This window comes from Pongo pygmaeus, chromosome 20, assembly GCF_028885625.2.
Source record: "Pongo pygmaeus isolate AG05252 chromosome 20, NHGRI_mPonPyg2-v2.0_pri, whole genome shotgun sequence".
In the NCBI taxonomy this organism is placed as follows: Eukaryota; Metazoa; Chordata; class Mammalia; order Primates; family Hominidae; genus Pongo; species Pongo pygmaeus.
The window spans coordinates 42,134,387-42,162,179 of NC_072393.2; the positions used below are offsets into that span (position 1 = coordinate 42,134,387).

The window sequence follows — 27,793 nt, forward strand, 5'->3', positions numbered from 1 at the left end:
TACACATCCATTGTATTTGACCCACATATGGAATCTGCTGATGATCCATGACAAATGGCATGAGAACGGTTTCCTACATTAATTATGCTAGGTCATGAATTCTCTGATGTCGAGTAAGCTGTGTAAGCTGTCTAAAGGCCTTCCCACATGTCTTACATTCATAGGGTTTCTCGCCAGTGTGAACACTCTGATGTCGGCTGAGTCCTGAGGCATAGAAAAAGGCTTTCCCACATTCCGGACATTGATAAGTTTTCTCACCAGTATGGATTCGTTTATGTTGACTAAGTTGTGAAGGACATCTAAAGGCCTTCCCACATTCCTTACAATCATAAGGTTTCTCACCAGTGTGAGTTCGCTGATGTCGAATTAGTTCTGACCCGCAAGTAAAAGATTTCCCACATTCTTTACATTCATAAGGTCTGTCACCGGTATGAATTCTCTGATGTAGAGTAAGGTGTGTACGCTGTCTGAAGGACTTCCCACATGTCTTACATTCATAGGGTTTCTCACCAGTGTGAATACTGTGATGTTTGGTGAGTCCTGAGAAACGGACAAAGGCTTTTCCACATTCATGACATCGATAAGGTTTCTCACCAGTATGGATTCGTTGATGTTGAGTAAGTTTTGAACGACGTCTAAAGGCCTTGCCACATTCCTTACAATCATAGGGTTTCTCACCAGTGTGAATTCGCCGATGTTGAATTATTGCTGAGCGAAAAGCAAAAGATTTTCCACATTCCTTACAATGATAGGGTTTCTCACCAGTGTGAATTCGCTGATGTTCAATTAGTGTTGAGCGAGAAGTAAAAGATTTCCCACATTCTTTACAACTATAGCGTTTCTCACCAGTGTGAACTGGCCGATGTTGAATTAGTGCTGAGCGAAGAGTAAAAGATTTCCCACATTCCTTGCAATTATAAGGTTTCTCACCAGTGTGAATTGGCTGATGTTGAATTAGTGTTGAATGAGAAGTAAAAGATTTCTCACATTCCTTACAATCATAGAGCTTCTCACCAGCGTGTATTTGTTGATGTTGAATTAGTGTTGAGTGAGAAGTAAAAGATTTCCCACATTCCTTACAATCATAGGGTTTCTCACCAGTGTGAATTTGCTGATGTTGAATTAGTGTTGAGTGAGAAGTAAAAGATTTCCCACATTCCTTACCATCATAGGGTTTCTCACCAGTGTGATTTTGCTGATGTTGAATTAGTCCTGAGCAGAAAGTAAAAGATTTCCCACATTCTTTACATTCATAAGGTTTCTCACCAGTATGAATTCTCCGATGTTGATTAAGGTATGTACGCTGTCTAAAGGCCTTTCCACAGTCCGGACATTCATAAGGTTTCTCACCAGTGTGAATTCTGTGATGTTGGTTGAGTCCTGAGACACTGACAAAGGCTTTCCCACATTCCTGACATTGATAAGGTTTCTCACCAGTATGGATTTGTTGATGTTGAGTAAGTCGTAAACGAAGTCTAAAGGCCTTCCCACATTCCTTACAATCATAAGGTTTCTCACCAGTGTGAATTTGCTGATGCTGAAGTAGTGTTGAGCCAACAGTAAAAGATTTTCCACATTCCTTACAGTGATAGGGTTTCTCACCAGTGTGAATTCGCTGATGTTGAATTAGTGCTGAGCGAGAAGTAAAAGATTTTCCACATTCTTTACAATCATAGGGTTTCTGACCAGTGTGAACTGCCTGATGTCCAGTTAGCCCTGAGCGAAAAGTAAAAGATTTTCCACATTCCTTACAATGATAGGGTTTCTCACCAGTGTGAATTCGCTGATGTTGAAGTAGTGCTGAGCCAGAAGCAAAAGACTTTCCACATTCTTTACAATTATAGGGTTTCTCACCAGTGTGAATTCGCTGGTGTCGATTGCGTGTTGAGCGAAAAGTAAAAGATTTTCCACATTCCTTACAACAATAGGGTTTCTCACCAGTGTGAATTCGCTGATGTTGAAGTAGTGCTGAGCCCGAAGCAAAAGATTTCCCACATTCCTTACAATCATAGGGTTTCTCACCAGTGTGAATTCGCTGATGTTGAATTAGTGTTGAGCCAGCAGTAAAAGATTTTCCACATTCTTTACAATCATAGGGTTTCTCACCAGTGTGAATTGCCTGGTGTCCAATTAACCCTGAGCGAAAGGTAAAAGATTTCCCACATTCCTTACAATCATAGGGTTTCTCACCAGTGTGAATTCGCTGATGTCGAATTAGTGCTGAGTGAAAAGTAAAAGATTTTCCACATTCCTTACAGTCATAGGGTTTCTCACCAGTGTGAATTCGCTGATGTCGAATTAGTGCTGAGCCTGAAGCAAAAGATTTTCCACATTCCTTACAATCATACGGTTTCTCACCAGTGTGAATTTGCTGGTGTCGAATTAGTGTTGAGCCAACAGTAAAAGATTTTCCACACTGCTTACAATGATAGGGTTTTTCACCAGTGTGAATTTGCTGATGTTGATTTAGTGTTGAGCCAGAAGTAAAAGATTTCCCACATTCTTCACATTCATAAGGTTTGTCACCAGTATGAATTCTCCGATGCTGAATAAGGTGTGCAGACGGTCTAAAGGCCTTCACGGATTCCTGACACTCATGAGGTCTCTCATCTGTATACATTTTCTGGTGTTGAATAAGATGTGAGCCAGAAATAAAAGCTTTTCCATATTCTTTACATGCACAGGGCTTTTCCCCAGTATGAATTCTCTGATGTTTAACAAGATAGGAAAAGTGATGAAAGGCCTTCCCACACTCCTTACATTTATAGAGTTTTTCACCAGTATGGGTTTCTTGCTGTTGTGTAAGTTCTGAGCCATACTTAAAAGCCATACATTCTGTGGATTTATACAGTTTCTCTCCAGGATGAATCCAATGATGCAGAGTGAGAGATGTCTGTAGGCAGAAAGTAGGTGTTTTTTCATAAGTCATTATTGCTTTTTCCAAATATTGCTCCTGATTTGTATCTTGGTGCTGAAACTGGCCTTTGCATTCCCAGTCATCTCTGACACTGGAGCCCACAAGGCTATGACATTTTTCCATTCTCACCCACTGAGATGATATTACTTCATAGATTTCTTTTGGCAAACATGAATCTTTGGTCTTACATCTAAACTTCGAGTCTGAAAAATAACCAGAAAGCAAAAACATAGCATTTCGTTGTTGAGTAGAAATAAAAACATCTATGATAGAAAGGGGAGACAAACTGAAAATAATGTCCTTAAGAATTAAAGATGTGCTGGGCATGGTGGCTCATGCCTGTAATCCCAGCACTTTGGGAGTCTGAGACAGAAGGATTGCTTGAGCCCAGGAGTTCAAGGCTGCAGTGAGCTGTGATTGTGCCACTATACTCCAGCCTGGGCCACAGAGCAAGACCCTGTCTTAAAAAAAAAAAAAAAAAAAAAAAAAAAAGATGGTGTACATACATGGTATACATGGTGATAGTATGTACCCTTACATGATGTGATGAGAACAGTATTTTATCTCTGTGATCTTCCTTCTAAAAATACTGAACTCCAGTCTAATCACTGGAAAAACACCAGACAAATCCCAAAATGAGAGACAATCTATGAAATACCTGGCCAGTACTCTCCAAAACTATTGAGATAATCACAAACGAGGAAAGCTTGAAAAGCTGTCAAAGCAAAGAGAAGCCTAGGGAAACATAATGACTCAATGCAATGTGTTATCCTAGCCAAGATCCTAGAATAGGAAAAAAGGACATTAGGTAAAAGCTAAGGAGGCCGGGCACAGTGGCTCACACCTGTAATCCCAGCACTTTGGGAGGCTGAAGCGGGCGGATCACGAGGTCAGGAGTTCAAGACCAGCCTGGCCAACATGGTGAAACCCTGTCTCTATTAAAAATACAAAAATGAGCCAGATGTGGTGGCCCATGCCTGTAATCTCAGCTACTGGGGAGGCTGAGACAGGAGAATCACTTGAGCCCGGGAGGCCTAGGTTGCAGTGAGCCAAGATCGTACCATTGCACTCCAGCCTAGGCAACAAAAGCCAGACTCCATCTCAAAAAAAAAAAAAAAAAAAAAGCTAAGGAAATCTGAGTAAAGTCGGGGTTTCCATTAATAATAATATATCTCAGCACCATAGGAAAGGTAAATAATAATAACAACATTGCTTCAACAGTGTTATTATTGAATAGGATCAACATTCATTCATTAATTATGACAAATGTACAAATATAAAATGTTAATGGGAAACTACATGTGATGTGTATAGGAAGTCTCTGTTACTAACCTGACAACTTTTCTGTAAGTCTAAAACTATCCTAAAACCTAAAGTTTACTTTTTTAAAGTGAGAAAGTAACATCTCATTAGCAAAAAGGCCAAGCAAATTTTTGTAAAAGACACAAATGGGGTATCAGTATCTAAAAATTAAAAAATGAATCATTGAAACTTAAAATTCAATGAATGAATTTGAATTGGCAGTATAAGAGTGCAATCATGATTTTTAAAAAATACTTTCCATCTTCATCCATTGAAGCCTTAGAAACAACCAATCCGGCAGCAATGAACACGCTAATGACAGATTACTGAATCTGAATACCATTTCTTACAATACAGAACCTAGGCTCCTTGGAGCATCTTGGGATTAGAACAGAAACTGTGCATTATGAGCATGGAAAAAGCTGGCATATTAGAAAAACAAAGAAGCTTATTCAAGACTCCTAGGGTCATGTCAAAAAGACTCAGGAACCATTGTGAAGAGGGTCCCATTGGCCAAAGATGGGACGAATTGAGCATGAATTCAAGAATAACAACTGTAATCACTGTAATGTAATTACAATAAATCACATCAAATATTTTTTAAATCTGTGTGTTCATAAGGACAATTTTAAAATTACCTAGTAACTTTTAGGGGATGAGGTGATGAATGGCTGCTAACATCACAGAAACAGAAACAACCAGATATGTGCTTCTTGATGAAATACACAATACTAATAATATCACATAGTCTGTTTATAGGAAAGAAAGGAATAAAGGGAGGTGAGCTAAATGTTAAATGACAGATGATCCAGTTTCTTCAACATATAAATTTCAAGGAGAAAAAGAGAAAGAAATCAACAATAAAACCGCACTGGAATGGTTAAATAATTGGAAATGCAAAAGCAAGGTTAAAAGTAATAAAGAAAAGTCAAAGAATTCATTTGTCTTCCTAAAAGTAATACTGAAAGAACAGGGAGCAAACTATATTCAAGATGGAACAGCTAAAATTTATTCAGAAGTGATGAGGTTTTCTAAAAAAAATCTGAGGTGCCATGAGTGCCATGAATGGTAAATTTTAAAAGTTCTATGGGGCCGGGTGCGGTGGCACACGCCTGTAATCTCAGCACTTTGGGAGTCTGAGGCAGGTAGATCACCTGAGGTCAGGAATTCAAGACCAGCCTGGTCAACATGGCAAAACCCCGACTTTACTAAAAATACAAAATAAGCCAGGCATGGTGGTGCACGCCTGAATTCTCAGCTACTCGGGGGGCTGAGGCAGAAGAATTGCTTAAACCCAGGAGACAGAGGTTGCAGTGAGCCGAAATTGTGCCACTGCATTCCAGCCTGGGTGACAGAGCGAGACTTCATCTCAGGAAAAAAAAAAAAAAAGAAAAGTAAAAGTTCTATAAGCCAGGCATGGTGGTTCATGGCTCTAATCCCAACACTTTGGGACGCCAAGGCTGCAAGATTGCCAGAGCCCAGGAGTTCAAGACCAGCCTGGGCAACAGCCTGGGCAACAGCCTGGGACACTGTCTCAAAAAAAAAAAAAAAAAAAAAAAAAAAAAGCTGGTGTGGTGGCATATGCCTGTAGCCTCAGGTACTCAGGAGGCTAAGGCGGGAGGATCACCCGAGCCCGGAAAGTCAGTGCTGCAATGAGCTGTGGTCAAGCCACTGCACTCCAGCCTGGGTGACAATGGGAGAACCTGTCTCTTAAAAAAAAATTATGCATGATGAAATCCCAAGAATGAGAACAAAATGGACAGGAAAAAAAAAAAAAGCTTACACACCATGCTTGCTATATGCCAGGCACTATTTTCACTGCTTTACACATTTACTATATAAGCTCATTTAATCCTCAGAAGAATCCTGTGAATAGCACATATATTTGCAAATGAGGACAGAGAGGTTAAGTAAATTGCCAAAAGTCATAGAGGTATTAAATGGCAGAGCTAGGATTTGAATGGAGGCAATCTGGCTCCAGAGTCCATGCTTTCAACTTCCAAATCAGTGGAATCAAACTAAGTATGGGCATCAGATTTTTTTAAAACCTCAAATCTAAAACAGTGTAAAATAAAACAGGCAACAGAAGACAGGAAAAGTGAGACAAATAGAAAAAGCTGGTTAAAAAAATTCAAACAGGCCAAGAGAGGTGGATCGTGCCTGTATTTTCAGCTACTCGGGAGGCTGAGGTATGCAGATTGCTTGAGCCTAGGGGGTTGAGGCTGTGGTGAGCTGTGATTGCTCCACTGCACTCAGCCCAGGCAACAGAGAGAGAGACCCTGTCTCAAAAAAAAAAAAAAAAAAAAAAATCCAAATACATCAGTAATTATAAGGAATGTAAACAAAGAAAAAGTAAATTTCAACCCCTTTAAAATAAAAAGTGACTAAAAACATGAGGACACAAAAAAGTTGAGTAAAAGCTAAGAAAATGAAAATCAGGCAAGCATTCATGAATAGAAAGCTAGGGTCTTAGCACTGGAAAAAAATAGACTTCAAGGTGAAAACATTATTGGGAATAAAGAGGATTACTACATAATAAAACATTCATTCACCAAAAAGATATAACAATTCTAAATTTGTAAGCATCCAGTAAAATAAACTCTAAATACGCAAAGTGAAAATTGAGAAAATACAAAAAGTTTAGGCTTCATCTTGATTGTGGGAGATTTCTTTTTTTTAGTTATTTTTTTTGAGATGGAGTCTCACTCTGTCACCCAGGCTGGAGTGCAGTGGCACCATCTCAGCTCACTGCAACCTCTGCCCTCCGAGTTCAAGCGATTCTCCCGCCTCAGCCTCCCAAGTAGCTGGGATTACAGGCGCCTGCCACCACACCCGGCTAATTTTTTGTATTTTTAGTAGAGATGGGATTTCACCATCTTGACCAGCCTGGTCTTGAGTTCCTGACCTCGTGATCCACCCACCTCGGCCTCCCGAAGTGCTGGGATTACAGGCGTGAGCCACCACACATGGCTGATTGTGGGAGATTTCAATACACCTCTTAATAACTGACAGGTCAAGCACCCAGAAAATATAAAGGGATACAGAGGATCTTTACATCAAATTAACAAGCATGATATGTTGAACATGTGAGAATTCTACATGCAGCAATTAAAAGAAAGCACAGGAACATGTGAATCCCTACCCCCACAAAAACACTGACAATTCAGCAGTGCATGAAGTAAGTCTGAACACACTTCCAGAAACTGGTCTCATACTGACCATGTATGTATTGACTATAGTGCAATTAAGGTTGAATTCAGGAATAAAAAATGGGAAAAAAATTTAAATGCAAAACATTTACAAAAGCTCATGGGTTGAAAATGGTATCATGCAAATTAAAAAATTCTTTTTCGGCTTTTTTGAGACAGAGTCTCGCTCTGTCACCCATGCCGGAATGCAGTGGTGCGATCTTGGCTCACTGCAACCTCCACCTCCCAGGTTCAATCAGTTCTGTGCCTCAGCCATTTGAGTAGCTGGGATTACAGGCATGCAACACCACACCCAGCTAATTTTTGTATTTTTAGTACAGAAAGGGTTTCGCCATGTTGGCCAGGCTGGTCTCAAACTCCTGGCCTCAAGTGATCCACCCACCTCGGCCTCCCAGTGTTGGGATTACAGGCATGAGCCACCGTGCCTGGCCTAAAAATTACTTTGATGCTAAGTGATGACAATAACAATTGTATCATGGGCCGGGCTGTGTCTTAGGCAACAGGCAAAAAGCAAACACAAAATCTCTGTGGACGAAATCAACCTCAACTCAACCCTCAAAATATTCTCACAAAGTTTCAAGGAAAGAGAGAGCACTTCACAATAAAAAAAAAAAAAAAAAAAAAAAAAAAAAAAAAAAAAAAAAAAAATAACACATACAGGGAAATGAGAAATCACATGAAGAAAAAAAAAGCAGAAACAGAACCAAAAGTCTTCAAATACTAATATTAAAGAGAATTATTATGTTTAATAATGCTTAAAGAAGTTAGAAAGTCTTGACACCACTAGTAAATAAAGTAACTACGTAGTTTTTTTATATATCTAGTTTTTAGCCTTTTTTTTTTTTTTTTTTTTTTTTTTTTTGATATGGAGTCTCACTCTGTTGCCAGGCTGGAATGCAGTGGTGTGTTCTTGGATCACTGCAATCTCCACTTCCTGGGTTCATGCGATTCTCCTTCCTCAACCTCCCTAGTAGCTGGGATTACAGGCGCCTGCCATGACACCCAGCTAATATTTGTGTTTTTAGTAGAGACGGGGTTTTACCATGTTGGCCAGGATGGTCTCAATCTCCTGACCTTGTGATCCGCCCGCCTTGGCCTCCCAAAGTGCTGGAATTACAGGCATGAGCCACCGCGCCTGGCCTTGAGCCAATCTTTTAAGTGCCGTATCACCTACTTGTTCATTAAGATCTCAACTATACTTTCAGCACACTACATAACCTTATTTCCAGGAAGATGTGTATTTGCAAACGTTTATTTCTATTTGGAACACATGATTTTCTACCCCCAGAGGAATGCATTCTTGTCTGGAGTGTTTCTTTTCCCAAGTTTATGCACATCCACATATTCACCCATTCATATATGATGTATGTGTATCTATGTGTGCATTTTCTTCTTTTTATAAAAATAGAATTGTCCTATACATACTGGTGTGCAACTTCTCCCCCCAGATAACAACAGATAAAGGATAGTGATAAAATTACTATTTATAGATTTACTTCATTTCCTTGAATAGCTGCATAATATCCCATTATGTGGATATACCATAACGTCACATTTTTTTCCCCCTCAAGACGGAGTCTTGCTCTGTTGCCTAGGCTGGAGTACAATGGCACGATCTCCGCTCACTGCAACCTCTGCCTCCTGAGTTCAACCAATTTGCCTACCTCAGCCTCCCAAGTAGCTGGGACTACAGGTGTGCACCACCACGCGTGGCTAATTTTTTGTATTTTTAGTAGAGACAGGGTTTTCACCATGTTGACCAGGCTGGTGTCGAACTCCTGACCTTGTGATCCACCCGCCTTGGCCTCCCAAAGTGCTGGGATTACAGGCGTGAGCCACCACGCCTGGCCTGTCACAGTTTTTGTTAATGCCCATTTAGACTGTTACTGCTGTTCCAGGAAATGTGTTTCTGTATATATCAGAATTAGCTACTTCTTTTATTTCTGTAGCAGACAGTCCAAAAAGTGAGATTACTCATTCCAAATGTAGGCACATTTTCATTTGACTGGCTAGTTTGATGCTTCCTGGCAGTGTCAGAGATGGTCTGTTCCTAGCCAGCAATGAATATTCCCATGCTATATAGTGTTGAGTTTTTGTTTATCTGAGGGGCAAACTTTGGCAGGGGTCCATTGGGATATGCTAACAATAAGATAACTAGTAAATAGAAGCTCTTCTTAACCCAAATAGGTAGATCCGTCGTGATTATGTTGGAATTTCCAGAGTTCTAGAAATGAATGTGCAGATGGTTGCACAATATGAATACAATTAAAGATGGTTAAAATAGTAATACATTTATGTTATGTATATTTTACCATAATTATAAATAAATGAAAAAATGAATGAATGAGTCACTCCTAAAAATTAGTAAGAAAATAAAACCAAATAAAGAAGTAGAAAAGATGAAACATAAAAAGGAAGCACAAATAGGAAATATAGTTTCTTTTCCTTTTTTTTTTTTTTTTGAGACAGAGTCTTGCTCTGTTGCCCAGGCTGGAGTGCAGTGGTGTGATCTTGGCTCACTGCAACCTCCGCCTCCTGGGTTCACTGCAACCTCCACCTCCTGGGTTCAAGCAATTCTCCGTCCTCAGCCTCACGAGTAGCTGGGATTACAGGTGCCTGCCACCACACCCGGCTAATTTTTTGTGTGTTTGTTTTAGTAGAGATGTTGTTTCACTATGTTGATTAGGCTGGTCACCATGTTGACCAGACCACTCCTGACCTCAAGTGATCCGCCCACCTCAGCCTCCCAAAGTGCTGGGATTTACAGGTGTGAGCCACCATACCCAGCCTCTTTTTCTTTTTGAGACAGGGTCTTGCTCTGCCACCCAGGCTGGAACACAGTGGTGCGATCACAGCTCACTGCAGCCTTGAACTCCTGGACTCAAGCGATCCTCCTGCCTCAGCCTCCCAAAGCCCCGGAGTTACAGGTGTTAGTCACTGTGCCTGGCCAAGAAGTGAATTTTTCATTTTAATTTTAATTACTTTACAGTTAAATCTAATTAGCCCCATGTAGGTAGTGGCTACTGTATGGAACAGCACAGCTTTTATGAACCATCTATTGAAACTGGATTGCAAGAACCTTTGTGTTGTCCCTTCACATAAAAAACTAAAACCTTAAATGATGACTCATGCCTTACAGGTATAGTATGTATACAAAATGAGGCAGAACTCCCAGCAGGGAGCCCATTTTCAAACAAAATGCTTTGCCCTGCTATCAGAGACTAGTAAGTAAGTAAATAAATAAATAAATAAATTCAGTAATAAAAACAACTATTAAAAATGGGAAAAAATTAAAGGCAAAACATTTACAAAAGCTCATGGATTAAAAATTGTATCATGAAAATTAAAAAGTTCTTTTTTTGTTTTCTTGAGACAGAGTCTCACTCTGTCACCCATACTGCAGTGCAGTGGTGTGATCTCGGCTCACTGCCTCCTCCTCCTCCCGGATTCAATCAATTCCATGCCTCAGCCATTCAAGTAGCTGGGATTACAGGCGTGCAACACCATACCAGGCTAATTTTTGTATTTTTAGTACAGAGGGGGTTTCGCCACATTTGCCAGGCTGGTCTCAAGTGATCCACCCATCTCTGATTAAATGCTCTCATCTAAAATCGTGTGGTTGTGGCATATCAGATCTTTTCACTTTAAACTTTTAAATTAACTAACCAGCTACGAATACTTGTCTGAACTGAGTTGGATGAGGCAGCTCCAGTGGATCATGCATTTCTGTCCTAGACTGTCATGAGCTTTAAAAAGTTTAAACCAGGCCGGGTGTGGTGGCTCACGTCTGTAATCCCAGCACTTTGGGAGGCCGAGGCGGGCAGATCACGAGGTCAGGAGATCGAGACCCTCCTGGCCAAAGTGGTGAAACCCCATCTCAACTAAAAATACAAAAAAAAATTAGCTGGGTGTGGTGGCGCATGCCTGTAATCCCAGCTATTCAGGAAGTTGAGGCAGGAGAATTACTTGAACCAGGGAGTCGGAGGTTGCAGTCAGCCAAGATCGTGCCACAGCACCCCAGCCTGGCAAGGGAGCAAGACTCCATCTAAAAAAATATATGTATATTGGCCCAGGAATCTCACATCTGAAAGATTAAATATGAAAATGTCCATTTAAATAAAGATACATCAGAGCAGTCATTTTAAATAGAAGAAACAGCTGGGCACAGTTGCTCATGCCTGTAATCTCAGCAGTTTGGGAAGGTGAGGCGATGGGAGGACTGCTTGAGCCCAGGAGTTCCAGACCAGCCTGTGGCACATAGGGAGAACCCATCTCTACAAAAAAAATTAGAAATTGACCGGGTGTGGTGGTGTGTGCTTGTGGTCTGAGCTACTCAGGAGGCAGAGGTGGGAGGATCACTTGAGTCCTGGAGGTCAAGGCTGCAGTGAGCTGTGATTGTGCCACCGTACTCCAGCATGGGCAACAGAGAGACCCTGTCACAAAAACAAAAAAAGAAGAAGAAACACTGAAAAGCTACCTATACATTTAATAGTACTGAACTCATGATATCCAGGACTTACTTTAACATAGTTAAGGGAAGGTGCAGAGGTCAACAGGCATAGATCAAGTAAGATTGGAAACATGGAAACTCATTGATAACTACTGCAGCTAGGAAATGGATTCGAGGGATGTCCAGTACACCATCCTTTCTACTTTTGTGTATGTTCAAAGACTTCCGTAATCAACTTAATAATTAAAAAAAATTTTTTTGTAATGTTCTATGGATAAAAGGAAATAAAGTCATCTATATCCTACAATTAAAACACTTTAAAATGGATAGTTTGCATTACTTAAAAGCACATTTTGAAAAATAAAATGCCTTATCTTTTCTACTTCAAAAGAAAAATCCCTCAGTCTATGCTACTTACAGCCTAATTTTTGCGCATGTTAACATTGTCACCAAATTATTGAAAATGGATCACTCCCTTTTCCTTGACACTTAAGTCTTCTGTATTTAACTTATTGTCCTCTTTTATACACAATCATTTCTGGTGCCTTTTCCTCCTAAAAGCAGGCATATCCTATTCCTTCACATTTATATCTACAGCTCTTTCTTCTAAGCACCATATTAGAAATCTCCTGGTTGAGTCTACTTTTTAGAAAGTGATTTATACACATGATTTAGACCGTTTATTAGGCTGGGTGTGGTGGCTCATGCCGGTAATCCTAGCACTTTGGGAGGCCAAGGTGGGCAGATTGCCTTAGCTCAGGAGTTCAAGACCAGCCTAGGCTATGTGGCAAAACCCCGACTCTACTAAAAATACAAAAAATTAGCCAGGTGTGGTGGCGCATGCCTGTAATCTCAGCTACTCTGGAGGCTGAGGCACAAGAATTGCTTGAATTCAGGATGCAGAGGTTGCAGTGAGCCGAGATCCCTCCACTGCACTCCAGCCTGGGCAACACAGCAAGATATTGTCTCAAAATAAATAAATAAATAAACCCTTTATTAGACTGTAATTCTGATAGCTTATGTCTTCTATAACTGTCACCCACCAAGAAAAGAAGGCTTTGGCCGGGCATGGTGGCTCACGCCTGTAATCCTAGGACTTTGGGAGGCCGAGGTGGGTGGATCACGAGGTCAGGAGATCGAGACCATCCTGGCTAACACGGTGAAACCCCGTTTCCACTAAAAATACAAAAAATTCTCCGGGGGTGGTGGCGGGCGCCTGTAGTCCCAGCTACTCCGGAGGCTGAGGCAGGAGAATGGCGTGAGCCCGGGATGCGGAGCTTGCAGTGAGCGGAGACTGCGCCACTGCACACCAGCCTGGGTGACAGAGCAAGACTCCTTCTCAAAAAAAAATAAAAATAAAAAAATTAAAAATAAATTTAAAAAAAGAAAAGAAAAGAAGGCTTTATGATTTTTTTTTAAGTCAATAAATGTTGATTAAAAGTGAATGAGGTCGGGTGTGGTGGCTCACACCTGTAATCCCAGCACTTTGGGAGGCTGAAGCAGGTGGATCACCTGAGGTCAGGAATTCAGGACCAGCCTGGCCAACATGGTGAAACCCTGTCTCTACTGAAAATACAAAAAGTAGCCAGTTGTAGTGGTACATGCCTGTAGTCCCAGCTACTCAAGAGGTTGAGGCAGGAGAATTACTTGAACCCGGGAAGTGGAGGTTGCAGTGAGCCAATATTGCACCGCTGCACTCCAGCCTGGGTGACAGAGTGAGACTCCGTTTCAAAAAAAAAAGTGAATGAATATCCATCGATGCATGAAATGGCTGCATCAAAGCAAAACTAGACAAGAAAAGACAGGACAAAAAAAAAAGTTAAGGATCAGTATGAAAAACAAATATATTTTGAAAGATTTTTTTTTAAAGCAAGAACACGGGTTTAAATTTCAAAGGGAAAGAAGTAGCTCGAAGACAGAGGAAACAGGATGGCTCCCGAAGAAGGGAACGGTATTCTTTGAAATGGGAAGAAATTATGACAAGAGGGTAGCATAGACTGAAGAGGTGGAAGTAAAAGGGGATTCTTGGCCAGGCGCAGTGGCTCACGCCTGTAATCCCAGCACTTTCGGAGGCCGAGGCAGGTGGATCACCTGAGGTCAGAAGTTCGAGGCCAGCCTAGCCAACATGGTGAAATCCCATCTCTACTGAAAATACAAAAATTAGCTGGGCATGGTGGTGGGCACCTATAATGCCAGTTCCTTCAAAGGCTGAGGCAAGAGGGTCACTTCAACCCAGGGACGGAGGTTGCAGTGAGCCGAGATCATGCCACTGCACTCCAGCCTGGGCGACAGAGCGAGACTCCATCTCAAAATAAATAAATAAATAAATAAAAAATAAATAAAATTTTAAAAAGTGTGTGTGGGGGTGTATCGTGACTTTTCTTCATGTGTCTTAGGCCACAACCCTTACATGGGACCTTGAGGAAGAGACTCCTCAACCAATACCTGTTTGGTGTTGCCTCCCTGACAGGCTGGGTTCTAAATAGCAGTGTCTTCCCCATCTGCTCAGTCCTTACTTACCTGGGCACCATCCTCCCAGCACGTCCCTTGAAACCATCCAGGGCTCTTTCCCTTGCTCCAGTAAGGAAATCACATCAGGCTTTGAGATAGAGAGACCTGTTTATAAGAAAAGAAGTAAGATGGCCGGGCATGGTGGCTCACTCCTGTAATCCCAGCACTTTGGGAGACCAAAACAGTTGGATTGCTTGAGGTCAGGAGTTCAAGACCAGCCTGACCAACATGGTGAAACCCTGTCTCTACTAAAAATACAAAAATTGGCTGGGCGTGGTGGTGGGTGCCTGTAATCCCAGCTACTCAGAAGGCTGAGGCATGAGAATCGCTTGAACCCGAGAGACAGAGGTTGGAGTGAATCGAGATCACACCATTGCACTCCAGCCTGGGCGACAGAGTGAGACTTTGTCTCAAAAAAAAAAAAAAAAAAAAGAAAGAAAGAAAAGAAGTAAGACATACTCCTGCTGTTTCTGAATTCAAAGTTAGTCCCTTAGTCCTCATGAAGGACTAGAGGAAGGTGTAAAGGTCTGAAGCATGGAGAAGATGGAGTGACCCCAAAGAGCTGCCCATCTATTAATCTACAAAACACAAAACAATTCCCTAGGCAACAGGTGAAAAGTCACCCAGACAATTGAAAGCTACACCCAAAATTCATGAGTTATTTGCGGATAGACATCTTTACCTAGTGAGACCAGGCTGCTGTAGTTCTCCATCATTACATCTCTGTATAAGTCCTTCTGAGCAGTGTCCAGGCACTCCCATTCCTCCTGAGAGAAGTCTATAGACAGATCCTGGAACATGACCAACCCCTGAAATGACAAACCCATGCAGTGCTGTTGAAATTAAAGGAAAGGTTTTTAAGATGAAGGAAGACATAGAAGAGTGCTGAAGGATGGAGAGAATACAGTGAGCTAGGATGAGAGTGGGGAAGAGTAAAAAAATTAGTGTAACTTCAACAAAGTACCTCCATGTTCATGAATATTCCTGTTGCGGCCGGCAAACCTCCTTCATAGAATGGGACATTCCGAATATTCCATGGTTAGAGCTGGGAATGAATAAAACACATTGATATATTATTTCCCAAATAAGCAAACTAGAGTACAAAAGCACACAGCAAGCTGTAGGCCTAGCAAAGCTGAAAGAATATTACAGTAAACATCTGATATGCAAATTACTATTTACAACAAAAGCTTAATAAACAGGTACTCCTCCCTTACCACTTTCTTTCTTGTTATTTTTTTTCCTCGTTTCATTTTTTTGTTTTTGTTTTCGTTTTGAGACAGGGTCTCGTTCTGTTGCCCAGGCTGGAGTGCAGTGGCATGATCACAGCTCACTGCAGCCTCAACCTCCCAGGCTCAGGTGATCTTCTCACCTCAGCCTTTGTGTTAGCTATGACTATAGGTGTGCACCACCATGCCCAGCTAACTTTTTGTATTTTTAGTAGAAACGAGGTTTTGCCATTTGGTCAGGCTGTTCTTAAACACTCGAGCTCGAGCAATCCACCTGCTTTGGCCTCCCAAAGTGCTGGGATTACAGGCATGAGCCACCACACCCAGCCTTTTCTCATTTCTTAAAGGAAGACAGGATCTTTCAAAAATATCTACAAAAAGTTTAAAAACCCTATTGGCCAGGCACGGTGGCTCATGCCTGTAATCCCAACACTTTGGGAGGCCAAGGCGGATGGATCACCTGAGGTTGGGAGTTTGAGACCAGCCTGACCAACATGGAGAGACCATTTTAGTCTCTACTAAAAATACAAAACATGGAGACCATTTTAGTTTCTACTAAAAATACCAAATTAGCTGGGGGTGGTGGCGCATGCCTGTAATCCCAGCTACTTGGGAGGCTGAGGCAGGAGAATTGCTTGAACCTGGGAGGCAGAGGTTGCCGTGAGCCGAGATCGCACCACTGCACTCCAGACTGGGCAATAAAAGCGAAACTCTGTCTCAAAACAAACACAACAACAAAAAAACCTCTAATGCACTTCACTAATTAGTACTTCCATAAAATAGTATAGATAGCACTTCGATAATTAAACGTACATTGGCTGGGTGTGGCAACCCACACCTGTAATCACAGCACTTTGGGAGGCTAAGGCAGATTAATTGCTTGAGCTCAGGAGTTCAAGACCAATTCTGGGCAACATGGCAAAACCTCATCTCTACAAAAATATATATCATATACAAATTAGCCAGATGTGGTGGGACATGCCTGTAGTCCCAGCTACTTGGGAGGCTGAGGTGTGAAGATTGCTTGAGCCCAGGAGGTGGAGGCTGCAGTGAGCTGTGATCCTGCCACTGCACTCCAGCCTAGGCACCAGAGCAAGATCCTGTGTCAAAAACAAACAAACAAACAAAAGCCAGGTGCGATGGCTCATGCCTGTAATCCCAGCACTTTGGGAGGCTGAGTTGGGCAGATCACAAAGTCAAGAGATCGAGACCATCCTGGCCAACATGGTGAAACCCCGTCTCTACTAAAAATACAAAAATTAGCTGGGCGTGGTGGCACGCGCCTATAGTCCCAGCCACTCGGGAGGCTGAGGCAGGAGAATTGCTTGAACCCAGAAGGTGGAGATTGCAGTGAGCCAAGGTCATGCCACTGCATTCCAGCCTGGTGACGGATCAAGACTCCATCTCAAAAAATAAAATAAAATAAAATAAAATACAAGAGTGGGTATCATGGTAGGAATAAACTGCACACAGGTCAGACAAAAGTTACAGGGGCATCTGCAAGTATAAACAAGTTTCCTGTGAGACACCTGGTCATGGGTCAGACACTTGAGCATTAGGCTGTGGGCCAGGAAAAATAAATGTCTGGTGAAAGGCTACCGTAAAGACCCACAAGCCCCTCCCCTAGAGCCGCATTAGGGTGAGGCTAGAGTTTATAGCCATTCTCCTGAGAGACCTCAAGACCCAATTAGAAGAAAACTACAACATTTGTTACATAGAAGGCATTTTCCAAAGAGTAGTTCAAAGATAGTCTTCCTTTGGATATAAAACAAATCTCAAGATACGCCAAAACTGTTTTGTTTTTACTGAATAATTTTTGTGTATGCGTGTTGTTGCTTTAGCTGCAAGTGGCTAACAAGCTGTGATTTTCTTTTCTTTCCTTTCCCATTTTTTTTTTTGAGGCAGTCTCACTCTGTTGCCCAGGCTGAAGTGCCTGATCTCAGCCCACTGCAACCTCAGCCTCTCTTAGCTGGGATTACAGGTGCCTGCCACCATGCCCAACTAATTTTTGTATTTTTAGTAGAGACGGGGTTTCACTGTGTTGCTGAGGCTGGTCTCGAACTCCTGGCCTCAAGTGATCCACCCACCTTGGCTCCCAAAGTACTGGGATTACAGGCGTGAGCCACCATGCCCGGGCAACTCTGATTTTCTAACTTGCCCCATGTATTAGGGTCATACTAGGAAAAAAACAAGTCAGAACCATTGGAGCCACATGTACAGATGTGCAGTAGCCCTGCTAGCAACACTGCTGCTTGCTGTGGCTCTTAGGAGGATGAGTTCAGCACGTGTCTGTCCTTGCTCTAGCCGTCTCTGATTGCCCCCAACAGATGCACAATCATTTCACTCCATTAGTTTCACTTTGGATATCCTATCATCAGATTAAAACCAGCAGGCCAAAAAGCTAACTTGAAGAAATGCTTTCACATCCACAGTGTTCTCATAGGGTCAGTATCATTTAGACATGACAGGACCGTGGTTGCAGGGGACAGAATGAAGTGTCATCCTTAACTGGCCATCCAATGTCATCAGCATGAACAGAAGGGCTTTATATGATATTGTCTGATGTTTTCTGAATATTACCTTACAAATGCTGCTTTATTTATAACTAAAGAATAGGGACCCTGTCTTTTAAAGCTTTATATATCCTCAAGTAACGGTTTTTCATATTAAATCCATTAATAATATCTAGTGGCTGAGCTAGAAATTCCATTTCTAAGTACTTATCCAAAGTAAAGATTTTTTTTTTTGAGACGGAGTTTCACTCTTGTTGCCCAGGCTGGAGTGCAGTGGTGCGATCTCGACTCACTGCAACCTCCTCCTCCTGGGTTCAAGCGATTCTCCTGCCTCAGCCTCCTGAATAGCTGGGATTACAGGCATGTGCCACCACGCCTGGCTAATTTGGTATTTTTAGTAGAGATGGGGTTTCTCCATGTTGGTCAGGCTGGTCTCAAACTCCCGACCTCAGGTGATCGGCCCTCCTTGGCCTCCCAAAGTGCTGGGATTACAGGCATGAGCCACCACGCCCGGCCAATAATTTTTTATTTTTATTTTTTGAGACAAGTCTCAATCTGTTACCCAGGCTAGAGTGCAGTGAGGTAATCATAGCTCACTGCAACCTCTGCCTCCTGGGTTCAAGTGACTCTTGTGCCTCAGCCATCAAAGTAGCTGGGAATACAGGCACACACCACCATACCTGGCTATATTTTTTGGTATTTTTGGTAGAGACCGGGTTTCACCATGTTGGCCAGGCTGGTCTCAAACTCCTGGCCTCAAGCAATCCACCCAACTCGGCCTCCCAAAGTGCTGGGATTACAGGCATGAGCCACCGAGCCAGGCCAGAGAATTTTAAAAGTATAAAGTTGTATGCAGAAGAATGTTCCTTGATGACAAAACCAAAAAATCTGAAACAAATGTCTTCTTAGTAGATATATAATACAATACTTTTTAATGGGAAAGATATGCAATATTGAGGGAGACAGGGAAAAGAAAAAGCAAAAAAAAAGAAAAGGGAGAAAAAGAAAATTACTATTAGGACTTAAAGCTATTTCTCCCCAGTCTGTTTTCCGTACGCAGAACAATACAGATGTGACCACAGTACACATATAATTTTGTATTCTCTTTACATTTTGATTTTTTTCTTATCAAAAACACTTTATACATGGCATTTAAATGGCTTATTACTTTCCTAAATGGCTACTGCACTGTGTACTTAACCATTCTGTTTCCTTCTACTTATGATTTTTGCTGCAAAACTTTCCCCTCCAATCTGTCCACATTTAAATTCCTTTAAGGAAGGGGGCTGTATAGAAATTTTAATTTATGTGCATTTTACTGAAGCCTACCTTTTTCTTTGTGGTTTCTTTTCTTATTTCTAAACGCTAATCTATTTGAATGTGTTCAACCATTCCTTAAAATGAACACAAACACACAGGAAAAAATTGGGGAACTATGTCTTTCAAAATATAAGTATTTTGGCCACGTGTGGTGGCTCATGCCTGTAGACCCAGCACTTTGGGAGGCCAAGACGGGTAGATCATTTGAGGTCAGGAGCTCGAGACCAGCCTGACCAACATAGTGAAACCTGGTCTCTACTTAAAATACAAAAAAGGCCAGGCGCAGTGGCTCAAGCCTGTAATCCCAGCACTTTGGGAGGCCAAGGTGAGTGGATCACCAGAGGTCAAGAGTTCAAGACCAGCATGGCCAACATGGTGAAACCCTGTCTCAAATTAAAATACAAAAAGTAGCCGGGCGTGGTGGCAGGTGCCTGTAATCCCAGCTACTCGGGAGGCAGAGGCAGGAGAATCGCTTGAGCATGGGAGACAGAGGTTGCAGTGAGCCAATACCGTGCTGCTGCACTGCAGCCTGGGCAACAGAGCAAGACTCCGTATCAAAATATAAATAAATAAATATAAAAATATAAAAAAGCCAGGCGCAGTGGCTCATGCCTGTAATCTCAGCACTTTGGGAGGCCAAGGCGGGCAGATGACTTGAGGTCAGGAGTTCCAGACCAGCCTGGCCAACATGGCAAAACCCTGTCTCTAGTAAAAATACAAAAATTAGCTGGGTTTGGTGGCTCACACCTGTAATCCCAGCTACTTGGGAGGCTGAGGCAGGAGAATCGCTTGAACCCAGGAGGCAGAGGTTGCAGTGAGCAGAGATTGTGCCATTGCACTCCAGCCTGGGCAACAAGAGTGAAACTCCATCTCAAAAAAAAAAAAAAAAAAGAATACAAAGAATTAGCAGGCTGTGGTGGTGCATGCCTGTAATCTAGGCTACTTGGGAGGCTGTGGCAGGAGAATCGCTTGAACCTGAAAGGTGAAGACTACAGTGAGCTGAGATCACACCACTGCACTCCAGCCTGGGTGATAAGAGCGAGAATCTGTCTCAAAAAAAAAAGAAAAAAGAAAAAAAAAAAAGAACTTTTATTTGGGGGACAAAAAAACAAAAATGGAGTGAAAGGGATTTAAGGAAATTGAAAGTCAACAGGCTAATAATGCCAATAAATAATGATGGAGCAAAGAAATCCATGTTGGCCAAATAACACCAACGTGTTTTTAAATAGTTTTCCAAAATTTAGACAGTTTTCCAGTACACTGAGACACTTCTACTATCAAGACTATAATAGTGGCTGAGCACAGTGGCTTACGCCTATCATCCCAGCACTTTGGGATGCCAAGGCAGGAGGATGGCTTGAGCCCAGAAGTTCAAGTCAAGCCTGGGAAATACAGGGAGACCCCATCTCTGCAAAAATAAAATAAAATAAAATAATAAGCCAGGCATGGTGGTGTACATCTGTGAACTGTGACCACCCCACTACACTCTAGCCTGGGTGACAGAGCAAGACCCTGTCTCAAAAACAAACAAACAAAACCTATAATATAGAATAAATGACATTCAGGTAAGTGGAATATTAGGTGTTCAATAAACATAGGTTATTCTCTCCCTATCTCCATAGAATCATCAATTTTTTTAAAAGAGAAGTTTTGATTAGAATCTTTAAAAATATCAATACTTCTCTTTCCAAAAAAGGAGGGAAGATTTAAATATAACAATTTCTTGAGTATTTCTATTTATTTTCATTGTTGCTTAATATTACTCATAAGAATGAAAATGCATTTGCTCTCTTTCAAACATAGTTTTAATTAGTTGCACAAAATGCCAACTTATAGTCTGATGTACTTCAAATTTCTCTATCTATGAAAGCTAAATTTGGATATTATCATCTCAAGTATACTATAATCTCTGTCTTTAAATCTATCTAGGGTTCTACCTTTTCTGTAATCCTTAGTGAATCTCACTATAGTCCTCCTTCCCTTTAAAAATGCAGTGATAGGCCAGGTGCAGTGGCTCTTCCCTGTAATCCCAGCACTTTGGGAGGCTCAGGTTGGGAGATTGCTGGAGCTCAGGAGTTCGAGACCAGACTGGGCAACATGGCAAAACCCCGTCTGTGCAAAAAATACAAATATTAGCCCAGCATGGTGCCATATGCCTGTAACCCAGCTCCTTGGGAGGCTGAGGTGGGAGGATCCCTTCAGCCCCGGAGGTCAAGGCTGCAGTATGCCATGATCCCGCCACTGCACTCCAGTCTAGGTAATAGAGTGAGACCCTGTCTTTAAAAAAAAAAAAAAAAAAAAGGCCGGGTGTGGTGGCTCACGCCTGTAATCCCAGCACTTTGGGAGGCAGAGGTGGGTGGATCACCTGAGATCAGGAGTTCATGACCAGCCTGGCCAACATGGTGAAACCCTGCCTCTACTACAAATACAAAAATTGGTCGGCTGTGGTTGCGGGCACCTGTAATCCCAGCTACTCAGGAGGCTGAGACAGGAGAATCACTTGAACCCAGGAGGCGGAGGCTGCAGTGAGCTGAGATTGTGCCACTGCAGTCCAGCCTGGGCAAGGCAGAGTGAGACTGTCTCAAAAAAAAAAAAAAAAAAAAGAAAGAAAGAAAGAAAAAGAAAATCAGTGATAGGTGAGGCAGCTCAGGCCTGTAATCCTAGCACTTTGGAAGCAGAGGTGGGAGGATCACTTGAACTCAGGAGTTGAAGACCAGCCTAGGCAACCTAGTGAGTCTTTCCTAGTGAAAATTATTTGTAATTACGCCAGAGTGCTGGTGTGTGCCTCTGGTTTCAGCTTACTTGGCAGGCTTAGGTAGGAGGATCACTTGAGCACAGGAGATCAAGGCTGCAATGAGCCAAGATCGTGCCACTGCACTCCAGCCTGGGAGACAGAATGAGACCCTACCTCAAAAATAAAAATAAATAAATAAATAAATAAAAATTCAGCGATGGAGTTGATGGATTCGAGGTTGAAAACCCCCAATGTGAACCCATTTGGAAAAAACTCAAAACTGTGTTCTTCCTCTGCTTCACAACAAAACCACAACAATCAAACCAGAAGACTTCTGTGGCCTCAAAATCCAAGGAGATTTCTCCCCATCAGCAAGCAAGGAATCAGTTCTGCTGCAGACACCAGCTGGGTGTCCACCAATTCGATTCTGACACTATCTACCATGAGATACTGTCATCCCACAGGCTGAGGGCTCAGCCCCCAAAACTGCTCCCCTTTCAGACACCAGTCACAAGTCCCAGCCTCTACAACTTCTGACTGACGGGTTCAATTTGGGATTCCTACGACCCCCTCTTTGGGTTTGATTAATTTGCTAGAATAAAATGGCTCACAGACCTCAGGGAAACACATTTACTGGCTGATTAGAAAGATATTCCAAAGGATACAGATGAAGAGATGCCTAGGGCAAGGTATGGGGTAAGGGGCACAGAGCTTCCATGCCCTCCCTAGGCACAACCCTCCAGGAACCTGCATGTGTTCAGCTCTCTGGAAGCTCTCCGAATCCACTCCTTTTGGGTTTGTAAGGAGGCTTCATTACATAGGCATGATTGATTAAACCATTGGCTACTTGCCATCAACTTAATCCTCAGCCCCCTCCACTCCCCAGGGGTGGGAGGGTAGGGGCTGAAAGTCTCAACCCTCTAAGCCTGCCTTGGTCTTTCTGATGACCAGCCCCCATCCTGAAGCTTTCGGTCAATCGCTAACATATAAAAAGCCAAAGGCTGGGTGCAGTGGCTGACGCCGGTAATCCCAACACTTTGGGAGACTGAGGCAGGCAGATCACCTGAGGTCAGGAGTTCGAGACCAGACTGGCCAGCAATGGTGAAACCCCGTCTCTACTAAAAAAAAAATACAAAAATTAGCCAGGTGTGGTGGCGTGTGCCTGTAGTCCCAGCTACTCGGGAGGCTGAGGCAGAAGAACTGCTTGAACCCGGGAGGCAGAGATTGCAGTGACTGGAGATTGTGCCACTGCACTTCAGTCTGGGTGACAGAGAGAGACTCCATTAAAAAAAAAAAAAGCCAGCACTTAGGAGATTCCAAGGATTTTAGGAGTTGTATGCGAGGAAATAGGGACAAAGACCAAATCTGTATTTGAGAAAATCACAGAACCGTATGAGTATTTAATTCAATACAGACATGGAAACTGGCCCAAGCATTTACTCACAGATGACTGGGCAAATCCCTGGTCTTACTGGTACAAACTACTGATCAAGCCCCCAGTCTCATTCCTACCCCTAAAATATAGCAAAGTGAAAGATCTTATCACTTATTTGGACTGAGATTAACACCATCCCATAAACTTCATGGCTTTCAATCCCAGGGCTATGGTGTGTGATGCCACATATCTTAGACATGCACTAATCTTCTCTCCAGCAATTGAATTGTTAGGGTAAAGGCTCTTGTTTTTGCCTTCTTTCTCTCACGGCCAAGAAAATTAAGGAACATGGAAACAAAGGATGAGGTCGGAGCAGAAGATTAATAAGCAAAAGAAGAAAGCTGTCCCCAGCGGAGGGGACCCAAAAGAGGGTTGCCAACTAGGAGGCTGAATCTGGGGGTTTTATTAACTGGGAAGGAGAGGAACGTGGGCTGTCTTGGAGAAAGCACTACTCAGCTTGGCCCTGGGACCTTAGCCCGGGACCAATCCCAGGCTGAAGTGAAAGTTTGGCCCAGGACCAATCAGGGGCTGAAGTGAAAGTTTGGCCCAGGACCAATGAGGGGCTGAAGTGAAAGTTTGGCCCGGGACCAATCAGGGGCTGAAGTGAAAGTTTGGCCCGGGACCAATCAGGGGCTGAAGTGAAATCTTGGCCCGGGACCAATCAGGGGCTGAAGTGAAAGCTTGGCCCGGGACCAATCAGGGGCTGAAGTTATGATTCAAAAGAGGCCGGGCTCACAGTCTAAAGCATGTCCAAAAAAGGAAAGTGGCCGCCGGAACCTGTTAGTCCAAGCTGCACCGTTTTGTAAGCCCCCACCATTTCACAGACCCTGGTCAGAGGGAAACATTCCACTGGGGATTGGGCTGTGCGAAACATCCTTCCCAACCGCCTGACTTCCTTATCACATCCTGCTGGGCAAAGGCCCAAGAAACATCCTTATCAACTTTCTCCCAGGCAACAAGCCATGCCGCCCAGACCCCTCCTGCCCAGGCCTGTAATTACCCCAGCCTGTAAGCGGCAGTGGGCTCTGGCGTTTAGTTGATCCCCGCCATAGAGCCGCCAACTCTCTCTCTCGCTCTTTCTTTAACCCTCGCCTTCCCTTCAAAATCTAACAGAGCCCACCGTGTACATGCCCACAAAAGAAGCGACTATTTCGTGGAAGCCCGCTGGTCACACAAAGGACAAAGGCGTTTCTATGTTGGGCCTCGGTCCCTTATCAGTGCAGCTGAGGAATGTCTTCAGGACAACCTCCCTGTACTATTTTCCTTATCTGTGCCTGCAGCCTGATTTTTCAGGCTGTTTCTCTGTTTAAAGTACTTTTACCAAGGACCCACCCTAACTGCCTAAACGGTTTTTTCTCTCAAGGGGACACACAAAGTCCCAATCGCACACATGCCTCCCCATATCCACTTACCCACTGCCTCACAGTCAATCACACTCTCCTCTCTCACATACACCAAGCGACTACACAAGTTGCACCTGCACAGCCACAGACCTGCAACTCACGCACACACGGTACTGCACATACACGCAAAGTCACACACCCACCCCGGGACACGCAGTCCAACCACACAGTCACCGGTTCTTCACATCCGCACGCACAACGAGGCTCGTCCAGGACACACGCATCCACTCCGGGCGCGCACAGTCACAAGCGCCCATCTGATCACCCAGAGTCAGCACCACACAGCCACAGTCACAGACCACGAAGACCCACGGCAACCATCGCGATCACACACGCAAACTCCTCTCCTCAGCCCTCCACACACAAAAGGACCGGAGCCGGATTCCTCACCCTCAGCATTCTTTGGTTCCGCTCGGGGCCAGCCTGGCCGAGCTGCTCGGGACTCCAAGGCGCGGCGGCAGCTAATTCGGCACAGCAAACGGTCCCGCCACGGGGCTAAGAGGAAGCTAAAATCTCGCGAGACTTGGTGTCGGCCTGCGGGATCCTCTGGGAAATGTAGTCCAGAGCCCAACTGCGCGCTTCCTGATGCCTCTCATAGCCAAGCCAGACTTGTTTCCATTTACCGCTCCTCTGCACCGAGGAGCGCAGAGCCCTCATGCCGATCGGCTCGCTATGGGGCCGGCTCACCCGCTAGAGTGGCCAGGCCTGATTATCCCTGGCAGCTCTGTTATCTAGGGTACGACACAGGAAAACATGCTTCCGGTTCTCGGCGGAAGTAGCTCCGAACTGTAGAATCGATGGGAAATGTAGTCCAGGGCAGAAACGCGGTCAACCCAGCCACGATGCGAGCCAAAGGATTCTTGGCTCCAAGCCTGGTCCTGGCTGTTAGTTTGGAACTCACGCACCCAGATGCTAACTCGCCCTCAGAATGCAGAGGGGATGAAACACTGACCGGACAATTCAATCTGTATATGGGTGAGTCCAGGGCTCAGTCTGCATTGCGCGGAAAATGAAGGTGAAGGTGGAGGTGGGACCTGATGGTCTCGTCCCGGATCGGGTTGAAGAAGGGGGAGAAAAGGAATCAAAATCGTGGATGGGATGAGATTGTGCGCGAATGCTCTCTGGGAGCGGATCGTGGCCGACGAGGGCCCGAAGATCCTGCCTTGTGATCGCAGGTGTGAGTGGAAGCTGTGTGAGTGTCAATGTGAGTTGCCTGTTTGGGAGACCAGCATTGTATTTTTATATCCGGTAGTAACCCTGGAGCCAGGTATTTATAAAATTATGATAAGAGGGCATCATTCTGGAGCATCGATTTTATTTGGAGGTTGACAGGAGAGGGAAAAAAAACCCTAATATCTGATAAACAACATAAATAGATTTTTATGTTAAAAGTTATATTTATTACGGTCTAGAATGCAAATCCAACATGCCTTTTAAAGCAAGAAAGAAGATTTCTTTTTTTTTGTATACAAAGTCAAAGGTATTATTTTTATACACTTATTACAAAACATATAAATAGTATACCAAGCCTAAGAATATAAAGACCCTAGCTTTAATTAATTGAATGTAAATTTAAAAACAAGCTCTAATAAGTAATCCTTTTCACACATCGAAAAGCCAATTTCAGTATTTTTTTAAAAACTCAAATTACAAAGTAACAAATATCTGGTGTCTTAGTAATTTGAAGATCAGTACTAATGATTAAACCAGCTTATATGCTAATATGATACATGAAAAAGCCTGTATTATACAAATTACAAACCACTAAAACTTTAATTTTCCACAGAAGCCATTGTTTTACACCAATAATTATGTTAAAGATCAACACAGGCTAAAAGTTTTTAATGAGCACTGAATCCATTAAAACTTGGCAAATTTCTCCACGAAAGTAGAATTTTAATTTCTGTTTAAACCATGGGTAGATGGTACACCCTTGTGAGGGTGTACTGTAAGTACTTCTAAGGAGCTTTATCAGACTTCATCCCAAATTATGTACCTAGTAAAAGATGTACCAATGTCTACTTTGGAATAAGAAATTATTCCTTGTTTGAGCAAGGATTAAGCAGAAACTGAAAGAAGTGTGGTTTATAGCTTCTTACATAAAGTAGATGGGCACCCCTCAAAAACAAACCAATATCCTGGCTCCTTAAATATCAACATTAATCTAAATAATGTATAGCATGCTCCTGTCCAATCTTTCCCGCTCATTTGTAGTCTTCTCAGATCGATGCTTCATTTTAGTCACACATTTCTATCCTGCAAGACTGGGTACCTGGGTTTTTTGTCTGGTTTTATAACACTAGGCAGGTTTGGCCTTACTCAAAATATAAGACTGCAAAAGGCCTATGTTTTACCTCAACCATACGGCTTCAGGAAATGGTCTGTATTTCCAACAGAAAAGTGGTATCTAACTCTCATGATGGTTTCTAGCAACTGGATAGATACCTGGGTCTTTGCGGCCTGTGATGCAGCCTAACAATACAGGACCTTGTGTGATCAGCTAGGTCTGCTAAATCAAGGGGACATCCATGTTCTAGATTTTTTTTTTTTTTTTGAGACGGAGTCTCGCTCTGTCACCCAGGCTGGAGTGCAGTGGCGTGATCTCGGCTCACTGCAGGCTCCGCCTCCCGGGTTCAAGCCATTCTCCTGCCTCAGCCTCCCGAGTAGCTGGGACTACAGGCACCCGCCACCACGCCCGGCTAATTTTTTGTATTTTTCATACACGGGGTTTCACCGTGTTAGCCAAGATGATCTCGATCTCCTGACTTCA

At 43.1% G+C, this 27,793-nt stretch overlaps 2 protein-coding genes across 3 annotated transcripts in view; one reads left to right on the forward strand and one right to left on the reverse strand.

The window, feature by feature from the left end:
• Positions 1 to 25,937, reverse strand: ZNF850 (zinc finger protein 850). 2 transcript variants are annotated; one of them, XM_054462384.2, is made up of 5 exons: positions 25,414 to 25,937; positions 15,354 to 15,434; positions 15,072 to 15,198; positions 14,399 to 14,494; positions 1 to 3,120 (listed from the first exon to the last, which is right to left on the reverse strand). In XM_054462384.2, the coding sequence occupies exons 2-5, from the start codon at positions 15,363 to 15,365 to the stop codon at positions 83 to 85; spliced, it is 3,273 nt and encodes a 1,090-aa protein (XP_054318359.1). In that variant the 5' UTR covers positions 15,366 to 15,434; positions 25,414 to 25,937; the 3' UTR covers positions 1 to 82. The 2 variants fall into 2 exon arrangements, with proteins under 2 accessions (XP_054318359.1, XP_063513671.1); XM_063657601.1 differs by lacking the exons at positions 15,072 to 15,198; positions 15,354 to 15,434; positions 25,414 to 25,937 and having other exon boundaries at positions 1 to 2,893; positions 14,399 to 14,489.
• LOC134738817 (uncharacterized) overlaps positions 25,820 to 27,793 on the forward strand; it is a 3,142-nt gene continuing 1,168 nt past the window's right edge. Inside the window, exon 1 of the mRNA XM_063657650.1 lies at positions 25,820 to 25,998. Within this exon, the coding sequence (XP_063513720.1) occupies positions 25,821 to 25,998 (178 nt within the window). The 5' untranslated portion in view covers position 25,820. The remainder of the gene's footprint in view (positions 25,999 to 27,793) is intronic.

What these genes read in the sequence shown, in the direction of transcription:
- ZNF850 (XM_054462384.2), bottom strand. An exon ending in CAGCAGCCTGGTCTCACTAG is followed by an intron (nt 14,495 to 15,071) that starts GTAAAGATGTCT and finishes TCTTATAAACAG; the next exon opens with GTCTCTCTATCTCAAAGCCT. An exon ending in GCTGGGAGGATGGTGCCCAG is followed by an intron (nt 3,121 to 14,398) that starts GTAAGTAAGGAC and finishes GTTATTTTTCAG; the next exon opens with ACTCGAAGTTTAGATGTAAG.